Below are 15,474 nucleotides of genomic sequence, written 5' to 3' on the forward strand. Positions count from 1 at the left end.
TATATGCATACGTTCTCAGATTCATAGATGCAAAGGCTAACACATGCGTTAAGTCCTTATGCTGGAAGAACCCTCAGGGTTGACCATGGAAATGAATGTGTAAACACAGATGGAATACACTCACACACACACACACACACACACACACTACACTACGAAAGTTATCCAGAATAGTATTCACAACTATAGGGCAAAACATGCTGGTAAGAATCAAATCAAACACCAAATCATCATGTTATTATTAATTTTACATTTTGTTTCATTATATCTAAAGTATATGTATCTCTCTCTTCACAGCTGCCCTGACGGCTCATCATTACTTCAGTGAGAAGCAGCAGTTTTTGGAGAGTAAGTAAGATGCCACACGACTTATTCTTATTCTTCAGCTGGCTGCAAGTTCAAAGGCAACTCACTGACACCACTGTAATGATTCAAAAACAATAAACATCTGTAAGACCTGGCTGGCAAACCGAAGGCGTAGGGCCTCCGACGAGGTTTTTCTGTAGATGACAATTGGCAGGACTCGTTACGGCGTGTTCAGCCGCCTGTTTGTTATGTCTGCTCCTTTCAGCTGTGGAGCAGCAAGAGCAGTCAGCGGGAGTAATTAGCCTCTCCCTCAGTCTGCCTCGCAGCCTCTGAGAAGACCACGCCGGTCCTGTTCGACTGGGTCTCACCACGACTGTTAGACCAGCCCAGCAGTGGCATTCGTTCTCTCTTGCTCTCTCTCTCTCTCTTTCTCTCTCTCTATCGCTCTCTCTCTCTTTCTCCCTCTCTCTCTCTCTCTCTCAATTGCTCACTCTCTCAATTGCTCACTCTCTCTTTCTCTCTCTCTCTCTCTCTCTCTCTTTCTCTCTCTCCATCACTCACTCTCTCTCTCTCTCTCTCTCTCTCTCTTTCTTTCTCATCCTCCTCTTCTCCTTTCAGGAGGCCTGAGTCAGTCAGAAACGAACTACACCTCACAGCTCCATTAGGGTCTCTAATACAAGTATGGCCATCTTCCAGGAATAACTCCCAGTCACTCAACCTGGTCTGGAGTGGCCCCAGTCGCCCAGGAGGAGAATGCAAACACCCTTATCAGGAGACAAACACACAGCTCCCCCCCCCAACTCCGCATCTCCTTCGCTCTCACACACACCCCCTCCTCCTCCCACCACAAACACACCACCACCCTTCTCCCACAGTCCCTCATTTACATGCATTTATTTACTCGCTTTCCTGCTCGAAAAGAAAGAGAGAGAGAGAGAGAGAGAGGGAGAGTAGGGGAGGGAGGGGAGGGAGGGGGTGTTTCTTAATGGTTTAAAAACAGATTGGATTTGATTACGCCATCTTTAAAAAAACAGGCCTCCTCTTCTCTCCCCACTGTATGCGTGTGTGTGTGTGTGTGTGTGTGTGTGTGTGTGTGTGTGTGTGTGTGTGTGTGTGTGTGTGTGTGTGTGTGTGTGTGTGTGTGTGTGTGTATGAGGGATATACACACACACACACACACACACACATGCACACACGCACCTCTGCTATATTAATACTAATGTATATGCACAGCCAGAACTCAACCGAGAATTCAATTAACTTTTTTTTTAAAACGTTTGCACTGGAGGGAAAGAGGGAACTAGGGACCTTATGGGAAATTACGGAGGTTTGTGTGTGGAACAAGTTGTCTTCAAGTGGAGTATTAAATATGTTATGGTAGCGTTTTTGAGTTCCTCCCCTTCCAGTAAGCCACTACAAGGACTTTTTGAGGGCTTCTTGAATAAAACTTATTTTCCTTGGGCAGTAACCGTAGTGGAGGAAACACACTTAAAATAAAAGGGCCCACTTTTGTTCCTCATTTCATTAGAATTATATATGTAATAATCAGCACTACGCCATCTAAGAGCACGTAATAGCATGATGCTAACGCTAAACTTGTTTTACTTACTTTCAAACATGTGGAATTAATTGAAATACCACGTGCATTTAATGTGTAAACCCAATATGTTCTTTTTGTCGGAGGTACAATCCTTATTTGTTCAAGGCATGTTTTAATATTTACCTGTCAGTCTGATTTCATTTGTACCTTGACCTCAGGAAAGGGTACACAGAAAGGTCAAGACCTGCGTTTCCTTGAAAAAAAAAAAAAACACCATTTCTCCTTTACTATGTTTCCTAGCGGGTGACTGTGCATGACTTTGCACATTCTGTGAGAGATTGTCGGGTTACATGACCTTTAAACTCTGCTCCTCTTTGCCCCCCCCCCCCCCCCCCCCGCCTCCCCCACCCCACGCAGGTCGCGGTTACCCATGGGCCCTCAAGAACCGGCGTCCGGAGAAGCTCCGTGACTCGCTGAAGGAGCTTGAGGTATCTTAAAAAATTCCCTTTCTTAAGACAAAGGAAGTAGGAAAAGGCAGCAGCAGCAGCAGCAGAAAGAGAGAAAAAAAAACAGATTGACAACAAATACGAGCATTCTCTTTTCTCTTTCAGGAGGAGGGAAAAGAGAAAGAAAAAAAAAGACCCTCCTTTTTCACCCTCTCTTTCTTTCTCTCAGCACCTCTCTTTCGGTTCCTCTCTGTCAACAGCCTCAATATTTGAGGGGGATCAGTGCTCCAGGGGCTGCAGGCGAGCCTCCTCTCCCGGCCCCGGACGCACAGACTCAGCTTTGTTCGGCGTGGCCCTGGCTCCCGTCTCAACTCCGCTCGGCCTGAAACTGGAAACATCCTCCACCCGACCCACCCGGGCTCCTTACTCGCCTTACCCCACCCACCCCACCCCTCTCCACCCCTCTCCACCCCCCCCACCCCTCTCCACCCGACCCACCCGGGCTCCTTACTCGCCTTACCCCACCCACCCCAGTCTTAACCTCCCACCCCACCCCTCTCCACCCCTCTCTTGCTCTCATCCCCCGTCCAGCTCCTCCATCTCCTCTCACCAACCACATCCAGCTAATCCCCAGCAGAGGTCTATTCCCCCCCCCCCTCCCGATGAAGCCCTGAAGCCTAAAACACCACATCCAAATCTGTCCCTGCACAGTTCCGCATGAGACTCGTATGCCATGACCATGTCAGGCGTGTTCCCACTCCAGCTACATGTTTGCATCCCGCATCGTTTTTTTTTGTATCTAAGTCGTGGTCATTGCTACTTAACCACCCGATCCAGCCCCTGGTTGAAGCCCCCCACCACCCCCAAGCTTCTAAATCCTAAAAATATGTTCAAGCACCTGCTAACGGCCAATCCTGCTAAGCGGTGCTACTTAAGAAATTGCCGCTGCTCACCTGGTCGCCTGCTCTGGCTCACCTGGTCACCTGGTCGCCTGCTCTGGCTCACCTCACCTCTTGTCTCCACTACAGGACTTACTGCAGACCGTGCCCTGTGTCTGCGTCAGATGGAGGACCAAGCAGTGCTGCCAGGTAAGCTCTCAGCTCTCCGGCTGCCCGTGCTGGTCTCACTAGGGGCCAACTTCAAGCCTGCTTTCCGGGTCACACACACACACACACACACTCACCCAGCTTAGGTTTTCCCACCACTGATATGGAAAGACAGACCTAATAGACAGATCCATGAGGACCACCATCATCATCATCATCATCATCATCATCATCATCATCATCATCATCATAAACAAACAGCTCCTGCAAACAAAGCCAGAGACCATACAAGCGGATGTGTTGTGTGAATAAACCTACCATTATGAATCATGTCATACCACTAATTTACATTCATTAGTGTACATTTGTACATGTCAAACTGCATATTTACATTCAGGTGATTAGCATATGTAGCAATTAGCATCATCCAGACATCCTTCGGCATTGTGACGGCACACAATGACTTCCCTGCGCTAGTCAGTGCGCGTCGCTCCGGTCGGCTGAGCTACAGGTGTACCAACCTCTTTTTTTTTTTTTTTAATGAGGTTGATTAATTGTGTTATCGTAATTGGGGCGAGGGGGCGGAGAAGTGCCATTCACGCCCCGTTATTATTTGCCCTCACGCGGGGGCAGAACGAGTGGGTTTGAGGAGGGAGCTGTCATCCCCTGTGGAGCCCCGTCACAGCGGGGGGGCAAGAGAGGCTTCACTCCCACCACTTACCACCGCCACACCTCCCCAGATCAAAGGCCAGGTGTTACACCCCGACCGTTTAGATGGAGAAAGAGACGGGAGGAAGAGGGATGGTAGAGAGAGAGAGAGAGAGAGAGAGAGAGAGAGAGGGGAGAAAAAAGAGGTTTGGGGAAGAAATGTGGAATGAAAGACGAAGGAAAGGGGATAGATGGAGAGAGAGATGGAGATGGAGTGTAAGAGAGGGAATGGTAGAGAGGAAGGAAGAGAGTGAATAGAATAAATGAGAGAGGGAGAGTGAAGGAGGGATGGGATGGGAGCCAGTGGGAGTGGTGGAGAGAGAGGGAAGTGTGAACAACTGGCACAGTCCAACGGACTTCAGCACTTGTGCGGTTGTCAGGAGGAACGGGAGTGAGTGCACCACAGCCGTATCAGATTGGAGCCGGCGACCCGCGGCTGGCGGTGTGGGTCAGTGCCACCGCCCCCTCTTCATTGGTGGGCTCCAGAATGTTCCAGAATTCTATCAGTGATAGCCATACCTGTTTATTCCGCTCGGCGACAGGACAAGTTTGACAGTCTGACAGAACATGCCCCTTTAGACACTTCACAGATAGGAGTGCAAATGAATTGGTTAATGCGGGTCCGAGAGCATTTTCATTTCTCCAAACTGCATTGTGTGTCACCATGCTATGTTCTTTTTACATGTGTGTTGTGTTGATAGGGCTTTCATGTACATACTGGAGCGTGTGTTGGGCTAGTGGCAGCAAGGTCATGGACAAAGTATATGTAGGCCTACAAAGTCAGATTGTGCAAATGTGTCTTCTAAATGTGTGTAAAGTTAATTTGTGTAAACGTGTATTCTGAAAGTGTGTGTGTGTGTGTGTGCAAAGTTAATTTGTGTAAAGGTGTATTCTGAAAGTGTGTGTGTGTAAAGTTAATTTGTGTAAAGGTGTATTCTGAAAGTGTGTGTGTGTTTGTAAAGTTAATTTGTGTAAAGGTGTATTCTGAAAGTGTGTGTGTGCCGTGTGTGTGTGTTTGTAAAGTTAATTTGTGTAAAGGTGTATTCTGAAAGTGTGTGTGTGCCGTGTGTGTGTGTGTGTAAAGTTAATTTGTGTAAAGGTGTATTCTAAAAGTGTGTGTGTGTGTGTGTGTGTGTGTGTGTGTGTGTGTGTGTGTGTGTGTGTGTGTGTGTGTGTGTGTGTGTGTGTGTGTGTGTGTGTGTGTGTGTGTGCAGCTGTTGCTGAGCTCCGGGGAGCTGGTGACCCTCTCTGTGGTCGGAGCCCAGTTGGAGCGAGTTTTCATAGACAGAGCCCTGCTGGGCCGTCTGCCCGCCGACACCATCAGCCACGGTGAGTCACCACGGCGCGCCGCCTGGGCTCCCAGCATGCACTTGGGGCCTCGACAGGGCCACAGGTAATTGACGGCAAGGCTTTTGTCCTTTGCTCTTTCGCAATTTCCCAGGAGGAGCCAGACAGAGGTTGTTTTCTTTTGTGTTTTTTTTTTTTTTGTTCCACTGTTCCACTGTTCCATTCCCGTGAGTGTGAGGAGGTATGGGACGGGTGTGTGTGTGTGTGTGTGTGGGGGGGGGGGGGGGCTTCTCCATCATTGTCGAAGGAAAGGGAAATGGACACTGTCCCAAGTCTACTAATTATTTCTCGTTCGTGTTATTGTTTTGTTACCTTAGTCTCCCCCTCTTCGTCCTCCTCCCCCTCCTCTTCCTCCGCCGCCGCCTCCTCCTTGTCCACCCTTGTCAGTCTCCAGACACCTGAGAGAGCTGGCATTGCACCCCACCTCCACACACACACACACACACACACACACACACACACACACACACACACACACACCTCCACACACACCTCCACACACACACACACACACACACACACACACACACACACCCACCTCCATCCTGAAGGCCTCCTGTGGAGCCCCATTCATTGGCACTGAGGCACTAATTACTGCAGTAATTGTCTGCGGCCGGGGCTGCCGGGCCTCTCTCACATCTGTCACTTGTTCAATTAGTCTCAGCCAGGCAGCGCCGCAGAGCCGCGGACCTGTGCTCACACACACACACATACACACATACACACACACACACTGACCTGTGCTCGCTGGTGCCTGACCGCACCGCTCACCGCGTGGACATGGCCTGGATGGGGAGGCAAGGAGAGGGCCAGGACACGCCACTCAATCAGACTCAACACACACACACACGCACACACTCACACACTCACACACTCACAATCATACACACACACACACACGCACGACACTCAATCAGACTCCACACACACTCACAACCATTTAACAATCCACACACACTCACAACCATACACTCCCACACACACACGCACACACACTCGCAATCATGCACACACACACACACACACTCACAAACGTACACACACACACACACGCACACACACTCAATCAGACTCCACACACACACACGCACGCTCACTCAATCAGACTCCACGCACACACACTCACAACCATACACTCACACTCACAGACACACACACACACACACACACACACACACGCACATACCCACAAATGTACACATGTACACACACACGTACATACACGTACACACACATACTCACACTCACACACACAGTTGCTTACTGTACTATACGCAATGGAATGCCCATGATCCTACTTGAAATGATATGAGGTTTTCTCATAAACTTACGTTAGGGCAACGCACAGCAGTAAACTCTATGACCCTTACTTTGTAAATACAGAGCATCACTGGGTTAGCTGTCGACTTGTGGCAAGACCGTTTGGAGACTACATCATGTTTCGTCACTTGTCGTGCTTAAGTGATTTCTCATAGCATTTATTATTTTACAGATGCTTTAAATGTTGTCCCCGATAAGCCCTTTTGCACTGCAGTGTCAACATGTTGCGCTAGTAGCTGGTATTAAGTGGATTTTAAAGCTGCTTTGGAGAGCCTATTGAATAATCCTGATCAACCACCTGTTCTTCATATGGGCCAAGCTGTTTTTGTAGCATGAATGGTTAATTTGGGATTTTAGGATGGATTACCACAGCAGACATCCGTAAATTCCATAGCGATAAATGCTAAAGAAACATGCATTTGGCCTTAGTTGGGAGTAATCTTTTAAAAGCACACATGCTTATTCAATCATTTACTTATACAGTAAAACGCTATGGCGTGATTAATATCCATTAATAATACTTCTCCCTGCAGCTGTGCGCTACTTAGAATGTCTTGTCAAAACAGCATACAAAATAACACAAAATATTCAAACAAAGTCTGAACAATTCCAACAAAACTACATGTCTGTTGAACAGCTGATACATGAAGTGCCTCTCCCTCAGTTTCTCGAGCATCGCTCGACAGTAAAAAATGGTTGTGCATATTAAACAGCGCGTTTTCTCACAGCTGCTTGTTTTGATACATAATTATGCCACAAATGCGCCGTATTCCATTTCTAATTGCTGTTGAGTTTTTTTTTTTTTTTTTTTATTTGGGGGATGAAGTATTCTCTCCAGCAATCTGAGTGGTTTGTATTAATTTTTTCCAACTGTTTAATTGGTTTCATAAACAGATTATTATTATTTTTTGCAAGGGTGGTGGGCTTAATTGCTAATCACCATTCACCGGGCTTGTGAACAGTTTAGCTGGATCAAGTGCAATTTTCTGTCTTTGGCATGAAAGCAGCACAGCCCTCAGGCAGGAGACTATTTCCTCGTTCCTCGTTCTCTCTTTCTAAGGTGTGTTCAGCGTTGAGACTCCTGTGTTCTAGTGCTCTGTAGGAAGTGTGTGTCGTTCCTCTTTCTCTCATTCTAAGGTGTGTTCAGCGTCAAGACTCCTGTGCTCCAGTGCTCCGTAGGAAGTGTGTGTTGTTGGGTAAAATGACCCTTAGTTCGGTTAGGGGCACTAGTGATTTAGAGATTTCTGTCTTATGGTTTTACACCATCAATCTAATGTATTAGTGATTCGATCGTGATAAAATGTTGTGCAAGTCGACGTATTTATTTGAACGGATCATGCAGTTTTATGTTATGTCAGCGTTTCTTAGTGATTTAATTAAAGTTTTTAGGATTATTCTGTTGTTTGTTCTCCTCCTTCAGCTGTCATCACAGACAAGCTTCTGCTCCTCACCTTCGTGGAGAAGAGCCAGGTGTGTCTGGTCCACATGGCCAGGAAGAGCCAAGGCTCCCCTGAGCCCAGTCGACGCGTGGAGAAGCTCTCTCCCTCTGAGCTTAAGGTGAGAACAATCCACAACCCACACACACACACACACACACACACACACACACACACACACACACACACACACACACACACACACACACACACACACTCAAACCCACACTCAAACCCACACTCCAGATGCCCCCCCAAGCACACACACATTCTCAATACACAGAAACACACACACACAACCTGTTGGTCCGGATAGGTGGATAGGGGATACATGGTGACTCAATTAAAGGCACTTAAGGACCCAGGGGGTGCCCACGGTTGTTTGGCTTTTTGTGGCTTACCTTCCCCATTGCACCACAGGGAATGACACAGCAGCAATTACCCAGCATCCTCTCCTCCATCTGCACACCCTGGGGGCCACCTCGGGGACCGGAGGATTGGACAGTAAATAACCACAAATGATCTGTTTGTCTGTGGATGAAAAAAAAGTGTCGAAATCACTTAACTGGTCTTTGAGTGGCTTTGGAGTTTGTGAAAAGGCTTCTCTAAAGATTAGTTCACTTCACCCTGTTATCACCCCGTGTGAATATGTTCTCCCTATGTATATGTGATTTATGTATGTATGTCGGTGAGGTGTATATGTGTATAAGCTACTGGATGACTTAAATTTCCCTCGGGATTAATAAAGTATCCATCTATCTATCTATCTATCTATCTTATTGTTTAGGATGAGGTTATTGTCATTCTCTAGGCCACAGTTACACAGTGTTTAATTTTTAAGTTCACTGATTGACCAAATGTCTTCATGCTGTCCTGAGGTTTGATAGATGGTGTCTATGAAGCGTGAAGAGAATTCATGGGAGGCACAGTGAGCTAAACAACTCCTCCATTTCACTAACAGACAGAGCTCTAGAGTTTAATTATCTAGCATATCATGTTATAGTACAGTCAATGGCAGCCTGATTGACATGCTAACCGATTACATTAATAGCGATACAATCATAAATAAGAGAAATACATATGGATATCTGATCATCTCGAAGAACCGGATCCAGCCCGCAGCTATATGTGATCCTCCACACTTTACCACAGAAGTAAACTCTTCGAGTCAGAGAGGTGAACATCTTTCTTCTTACCTTGAACGGAGCTCGGATGCATACTTGCAGATACTCGTCTCCATTCATGGCGCTATCAGTGGCTTTCGATAGAAGTGCCTGACTAAACGAGAGCATAGAAATGTAAATTCAGTGTGGCTCATACACTCTCTGCGTCCACATTCTAGTAGCCATGAATGTGTGATATAAAAGAGCGGCAGACAGACAGACAGACATACAGACAGACAGGCAGGCAGGCAGACAGGCAGGGAAGCTTTTAGAGGACGACTGGTCTGAGCCTGAAGGAGGATCTGCATTGACGGGGTGAAGGAGGGAGATCCATAATTGCGGGGATTTCTTTCACTTTGTGATGTTCGCCCAGCTTATGCCTCTGCTGAGGAGACGGGAAGGTTGGGGAGCGGAGAAAGGAGGGGGGGGGGGGGGGGGGGGGCAGGGTCAAGTCTGCCCCTTTACCCCACTTTTGGGGCAAAGCTGGGGGGAAAAAAACAGAGGTGATCTTTTCTTCCTTGTTTTCTCTCTCTCTGTCTCTCTCCTCTTCCTCTTTCATTAATTTATATAATTATATATCTCTTCCCATCCCCCCCCCAAAAAAATTTGGTCCACATATAAAAAAATTAAAAAAAAGAATTTGGAGGGAAGAGGCTTTATTCCATCCCCTGAAAGCATTAACCCCATTTTAATGGCCAGAGCCAAGTGGTGAGATCACAATTTGGATGAGTCTGATTATGTGCTAAACACAATACATAAATGCATCGGGCCCTTAACACCATTGCTCTGTGGCGTTATAGCATTACTGTCGGCCTTTGTTGCGGCACAGACAGGAATATGAAAGCAATCTGTCCTGTAGTGCGGCTGGCTCCAGAAGCACACAGCTGATAAGGGGACCCCCCTGGCCTCACCCAGTGTTTGGTCCAGTAGGCTAAGCTTTGAGTCTAATCCCCCAGAAAGCAGTTTGATTATTGCTGACCAGCAAACGCCAGCAAGATGGCAAGTTGGAGGGGAATGTGTGTGTGTGTTTGTCTGTATGTGTGTGTGTGTGTGTGTGTTTTGGGAGAGGAGGGGAGAAAAAGAAGATATGTGTTCTCCCCCTCCTCTGCGTCTGTGTGTGGGTTTTTTTTTTTTTTTTTAACGTCTCTTGATATATTTTTTGGGCGATTTTCGTCCGTCTCATTGGTGTGAAATTTGGGTGGGGGAAATCTAAACCTAGCTCCCCTCTCCCTCCTCCACCCCCCACCCCCCCTATCTCTGGTGCCTTTAAACAGCCATCACAAAGCCAAATGATCTTTCAGCTCCGAGACACACCCCGCAACTACACCACCCTCTCGATTCCCTTCGCTCATGCCCGCACTTCCCTCCCCACTCCAACATGGCGGCGGGTCGGGCAGCCACGAGTCTGGGACTGGCGAGATAGAGCTGTTGACACACAGGGAAGACACCATTGTGTTGTGACTGGCGCAGATAAACCCCAGCACCATAAAAGGCGGTATGGAAATCGCTCTTGTTACAGAAAAGCAAATAAGCTCCTCGGTCCCCACATAAAAGACTGGGGTCATAGCAGAAGACCTTCAAGTTAGAAGGCTGCATTCATTTGCGTCGGGGGGTTTATCTACCCCCCCCCCCCCCCCCCCCCCCCCCTACAATGCGTCTTGTTTATTGTTGTGGCGGTTATTGGACGGCCGCGTTCTCTCGATGAACTGTGCCGGGCACCTTGAGATCTCATTACAGGCACGGTCCGCAGCCCTTAGTGCGTAGAAGCGTGTCTGTATTTGCGGGTAAACAACCTCCCGCCGCCAGAAAGAATAGCGAACAAATACGGTTATTGAAATGAATTATGTGAAGGGGGGGGTTGGGGGGTTGGGGGGGAGCCTAAAACCCTGAATACCCCAAAAGTGAAAGATGCAACCATATAACTAAAGCAACACTGCTACATAATTGGAAGAAAGTCTCTCTCTCTCTCTCTCTTTCTCTCTCTTACTTTCTGTTGTGGCTACCTGGCGGGCACCATGGGGGCACAGTCTGATCCCTCCACCCAGCTCATGTCTATGTTGATCACCTTGCTCTTCTTTTGTTTTCCTCTCTCTCTCTCTCTCTCTCTCTCTCTCCCCTCCGCACCCCTCCCGTCTCCAGATCTCCAGCGTGGCGTTGCCCGGCGGAGCGGGACGGCGCCCGGGCCGGCGCGTGGGGCTGAACCGCTCGCAGGACGTGGCCGTGTGCTGGTGGCCGGCGCCGCGTAACGAGGAGGCCCGGCCTTGGTCTCCGCTCCCCAGCGAGGCCGAGCGGGCCAACCTGGTTCTGCTGAGCTGCTCCGACCCCCCGGGCCTCAAGGTGAGACCCACCAGGCCGGCAGGCCCGCTCAGACGCAGGGATTGGGTCACGGGTGATGAAAGTCAATCAGGAGCAGAGGGAGGGGGAGGAAGTGTGTGTGCTTGGGCTGTAATGTAAACACACCGGTCAATTAATAACTAGGGCATAACCTCCTAAATAATGGAGAGGCCTTTAATGATGTTGCAGTGACGCTCGACTGATCAGGGTCCGGGGCGCTCTCTCTCCACCTCCTTCTTCTTCTTGTTTTCGCAGTCTTGCTCTCTGCATCGCATTTTTGTGTGACGTTGCGTCAACGTTAGTTCCACTTATGCAACACTGTGGCTTTTTTAGCGCCGCACACGCAGGACTCCATGTCATCTTGACTCCAGCTTAGGGGAATGGGGATGATGGGATTTTGTCAGGCATAAGAGACACGCGTGCGCGTGCGTCTCCCTGAGTTCTCCTAAGACTCCGACGGACTTTGATCTCCCAGGAGTTCCACGGCGGCGGCAAGCAGCAGACACCATGGAAATGTAACAGCGATGACTATCCCCTCCCCACTCATCACTGGCTCAGAGCTTTAGCGGTAGCCTAGCCTCGGCGTTAGGCGTCTCAGGGGTAGCGTTTCAATTTCATTCCATTCGGTTTGTTTATTTATTTTTGGGTAAGGATGGGGAACTAAGCTGTGATTTGGGCACAGGCATCAGCAGCATCTTTGCCTCACCACAAACCGACTGGTACCCCCTAAACACCCCCCTCCATTCACCTCCAATCCACCACCACCCCTCCGCTCTGGTAAAGAAGCGGGAATGTCGTACGCAGACGACGATCCCAAATTTGCCGAGTTGCACAGCTTAAGAAATGATAGCATGGCGCCTCTTAAACACATGCAAAATATTCAGGAGTGTTGTGGGGGGATGCAAGGAAATAAGAGTTGAGGCAAAGACGTGCAAGTGAGAGAGAGAGAGAGAGAGAAAGAGAAAGAGGGAGGGAGGCAATGGAGAGGGAGTGAAAGAAAAGCGTTACCAATTGCATATGCACATAATGAAAACAAACGGAGGCCTGTGGGGGGAGGTTTGGAGAGAAATAAATAAACAGGCGAGGATGCCGGGCGGTTCAGACGGTTTGGAACCCGCACTGGATTTATCTTAGTCCTTCACCTAGTTTTTTTTTTTTTTTTTATTTTCTTCCCCCCTTTTCCGCTTAAAGAACATTAAAGTCTCCTTGCCTGCATCGTTTCTAATTAAAGTGTTTGTTGTCATTTTCAGATCCGCAGTGTGAAATTAAGCTAGCAGTTTATGTAAGACCCATGGAGCAAATCAAACACTTTGCTCATCAGAAAGGCTGGGACTTCAATCACTTCAAGCTCATATATATGTTCCCTTTGTTAAGTTTGCTATCTGCATGCTAAGCCAATTTTCTACTTAAGTCTCTGGCATTTAAAAGTCTGATTTATTTCCCTATGTGGTCTTAATTCTTACCCCTTGCTGATAAGAAGAGCCAAGGCGGCTGGAAGAAAAAAAAAAATACGTACCGGTATGTGTGCCGGTTTATGCAGCCGTTTAACATTTTTAACGATTCCCTCTCGCTGAAATGTAATCATCTTAATGGAAAAAAGTAAACAGATGCACATATTTTTCAGACTGAATATTGTTATTGTTGCTGTTGTTGTTTTATGTTTGTCTGCGTGTGTGTATGTGTATATGTTTATGTGTTTGCTCTTATGTGTGTGCTTCTCGTGTGTGTGTGTGTGTGTGTGTGTGTGTGTATCCTGTTATCTATCTTCTAACACTTATCCCCCTTGGTTGTCTGTATGTTTATGATGCCAGACGAACAACTGCTAACAGACATTTCCAGCCATGGCGCACACGAACCCAAATAAGCACTGTAGGAAAATGCCTTGCTCATTATGCTAAAATATCCACATTTGCTCCTCGTATAACAATAGAGATATTTATTAGCATTTCATATTATTACTGTAGCTTAACATCTTGATGAATACAAACAAGATGGATGAAAACCAAATAAAAAAATTGTTTAATGTAATCACTTCAAACCAGTTCAACACTATCAGAAAAAAAATTCCTTGTTTTCCACATTTCCTAGCAGTGGGGTTCGGGGGGGGGGGTGGGGGGGTGTTGTAAGCCTGTGGTCCGTAGGCCGTCTTCTCTCTCTCTCTCCATCTCTCTCTCTCTCCCTCTCTCTCTCTCTCTCTCTCTCTCTCTCTGGCGTACATGAGGGCAGTATGTGCAGGAGGCAGTGGAGGATTTCATGGCACACCAGGCTGAGAAGTATCTGTGCAGTGGCAACAGGATTGCTCCTAGCCGCGTCTGTGCCCCAATCTGGAGACCAAGAAAAGTATTCAGGAGTCACCACCCTCTCCTCGTTTATCTCTCGCTCTCTCTCTTTTTCTCTTCCTCTTCTTTCCCCCACTCTCTCACTCCATCTCTCTCTCTCTCTCTCTCTCTCTCTCTCTCTCTCTCTGCTCTGTGGGCTGGAAAATTGGCTCAAAAAGGGCACTGCTGTGAACAAGGGCTGGCACTCAGCTGGACGATGCTGGGTTTATCTTTCATGCCTCCCGAAGAAAAAAGGAGAGAGTTCAGAGAAGAGAGGAGAAGAATAGAGAAGAATAGTTTTGACCAGTCACTGAAACCAATAACTAGGAGAGACCTACTTACCGCTGTTACCTCCCTCCCTCTCCCTCCCTCTCTCTCTCTCTCTCTTCCCCTCTCTCTCTCTCTCTCTCTCTCTCTCCCTTTCCCTCTCTCTCCCTCTCCCTCCCTCTCTCTCTCTCTCTTCCCCTCTCTCTCTCTCTCTCTCTCTCTCTCTCTCTCTCTCTCCCTCTCCCTCTCTCTCCCTCTCTCTCTCTCTCTGGCTGCGTTTGAGCTCTGGAGGTGCGCGGAGATGCCGTTTGTCTTGGGCTCACTTTGTGAAATTGAATCTCTCATTGTTTCAGGAACAGCTGTGGGGATTTGAGGCGTCTCTCAATGCAGGTCTTAAGAAGGATCACCCTGTGAAGATGTTAAAGCGCTTTTCAACGAGGGCTGGGGGAGGGGGGCAGGGAGGGAAGAGGAGGACACCCCCAAAATGGCCCACAGTGCCTCAGCAGATGCCAGCTAACCAACGGCTGCCACTGTTACCTTTTTTGTTGTTGTTGTTGTTGTTGTTGTTTTTGTCGTTTTCATTTTTGCTGTTTGTGTTTTTTGTGTTCTTTTTATTGTTGGTGTGTGTGTGAGGCTGTGTATGTGTGTGTGTGTGTGTGTGTGTGTGTTGTCCTGCTGAAGAGAGCGGCCCACTCATGGTGGGATAAGCCCAGCAGAGATGCTGGGTCGTGGCCATCCGCCTGGCCTCTACCAGTGGCTGGGGCCGTGGAGAAAGCGCACCCGGGTCAGCGGGGCGGCTGGTGCTGAGGCCCAGGCCAGCTGCGGACGGGGCCCAGTGGACGGGGCCCGTGGCTGGGGCAGGTGTGGCTCAGCGGGCCCCGCCACTGTGGAGAGCTGGCAGCGATCCGGATCTCTCCTCTGTGCTGTCAGCACCTCCCCCCCCACCTCCTCCTCCCTCCCTCTCTCGCCCTCCGCCACCCCCTGGGGAGCAGCAGGAGCCGGCCCCGGGGATTATGGGAAAAAAAATCATCTGCTTCCTCACATAGACCATAGGCAACCTGCTTAACTCCCTTTTTGGCACTCGCCGACAAAACCCAGCTTTGCGCCAGCCAGGCCCGATCCCCCGTTCTGTCTACACGGCGAAATGAACCGCACTCATTACTGCAGGCAACCGCGAGAAAGGGGGGGGCGGGGGGGGGGGACCCTGAATGCTTTTTTCCGATAGGAACTTTTTAAGCCTGTG

General features: G+C 48.5%; 1 protein-coding gene across 1 annotated transcript in view; it reads left to right on the forward strand.

Annotated features, from left to right (window-relative positions):
- Positions 1 to 15,474, forward strand: part of LOC105893431 (WD repeat containing planar cell polarity effector) — a gene marked incomplete at its 5' end in the record, with an annotated part of 68,192 nt that overhangs the window by 27,612 nt on the left and 25,106 nt on the right. Inside the window, 6 exons of the mRNA XM_031578573.2 lie at positions 298 to 348; positions 2,264 to 2,334; positions 3,321 to 3,380; positions 5,261 to 5,375; positions 8,134 to 8,270; positions 11,452 to 11,649. Coding sequence (XP_031434433.2) covers positions 298 to 348; positions 2,264 to 2,334; positions 3,321 to 3,380; positions 5,261 to 5,375; positions 8,134 to 8,270; positions 11,452 to 11,649 — 632 coding nt within the window. The remainder of the gene's footprint in view (positions 1 to 297; positions 349 to 2,263; positions 2,335 to 3,320; positions 3,381 to 5,260; positions 5,376 to 8,133; positions 8,271 to 11,451; positions 11,650 to 15,474) is intronic.

The sequence above is a fragment of the Clupea harengus genome, chromosome 13 (genome assembly GCF_900700415.2).
Source record: "Clupea harengus chromosome 13, Ch_v2.0.2, whole genome shotgun sequence".
Classification (NCBI taxonomy): Eukaryota; Metazoa; Chordata; class Actinopteri; order Clupeiformes; family Clupeidae; genus Clupea; species Clupea harengus.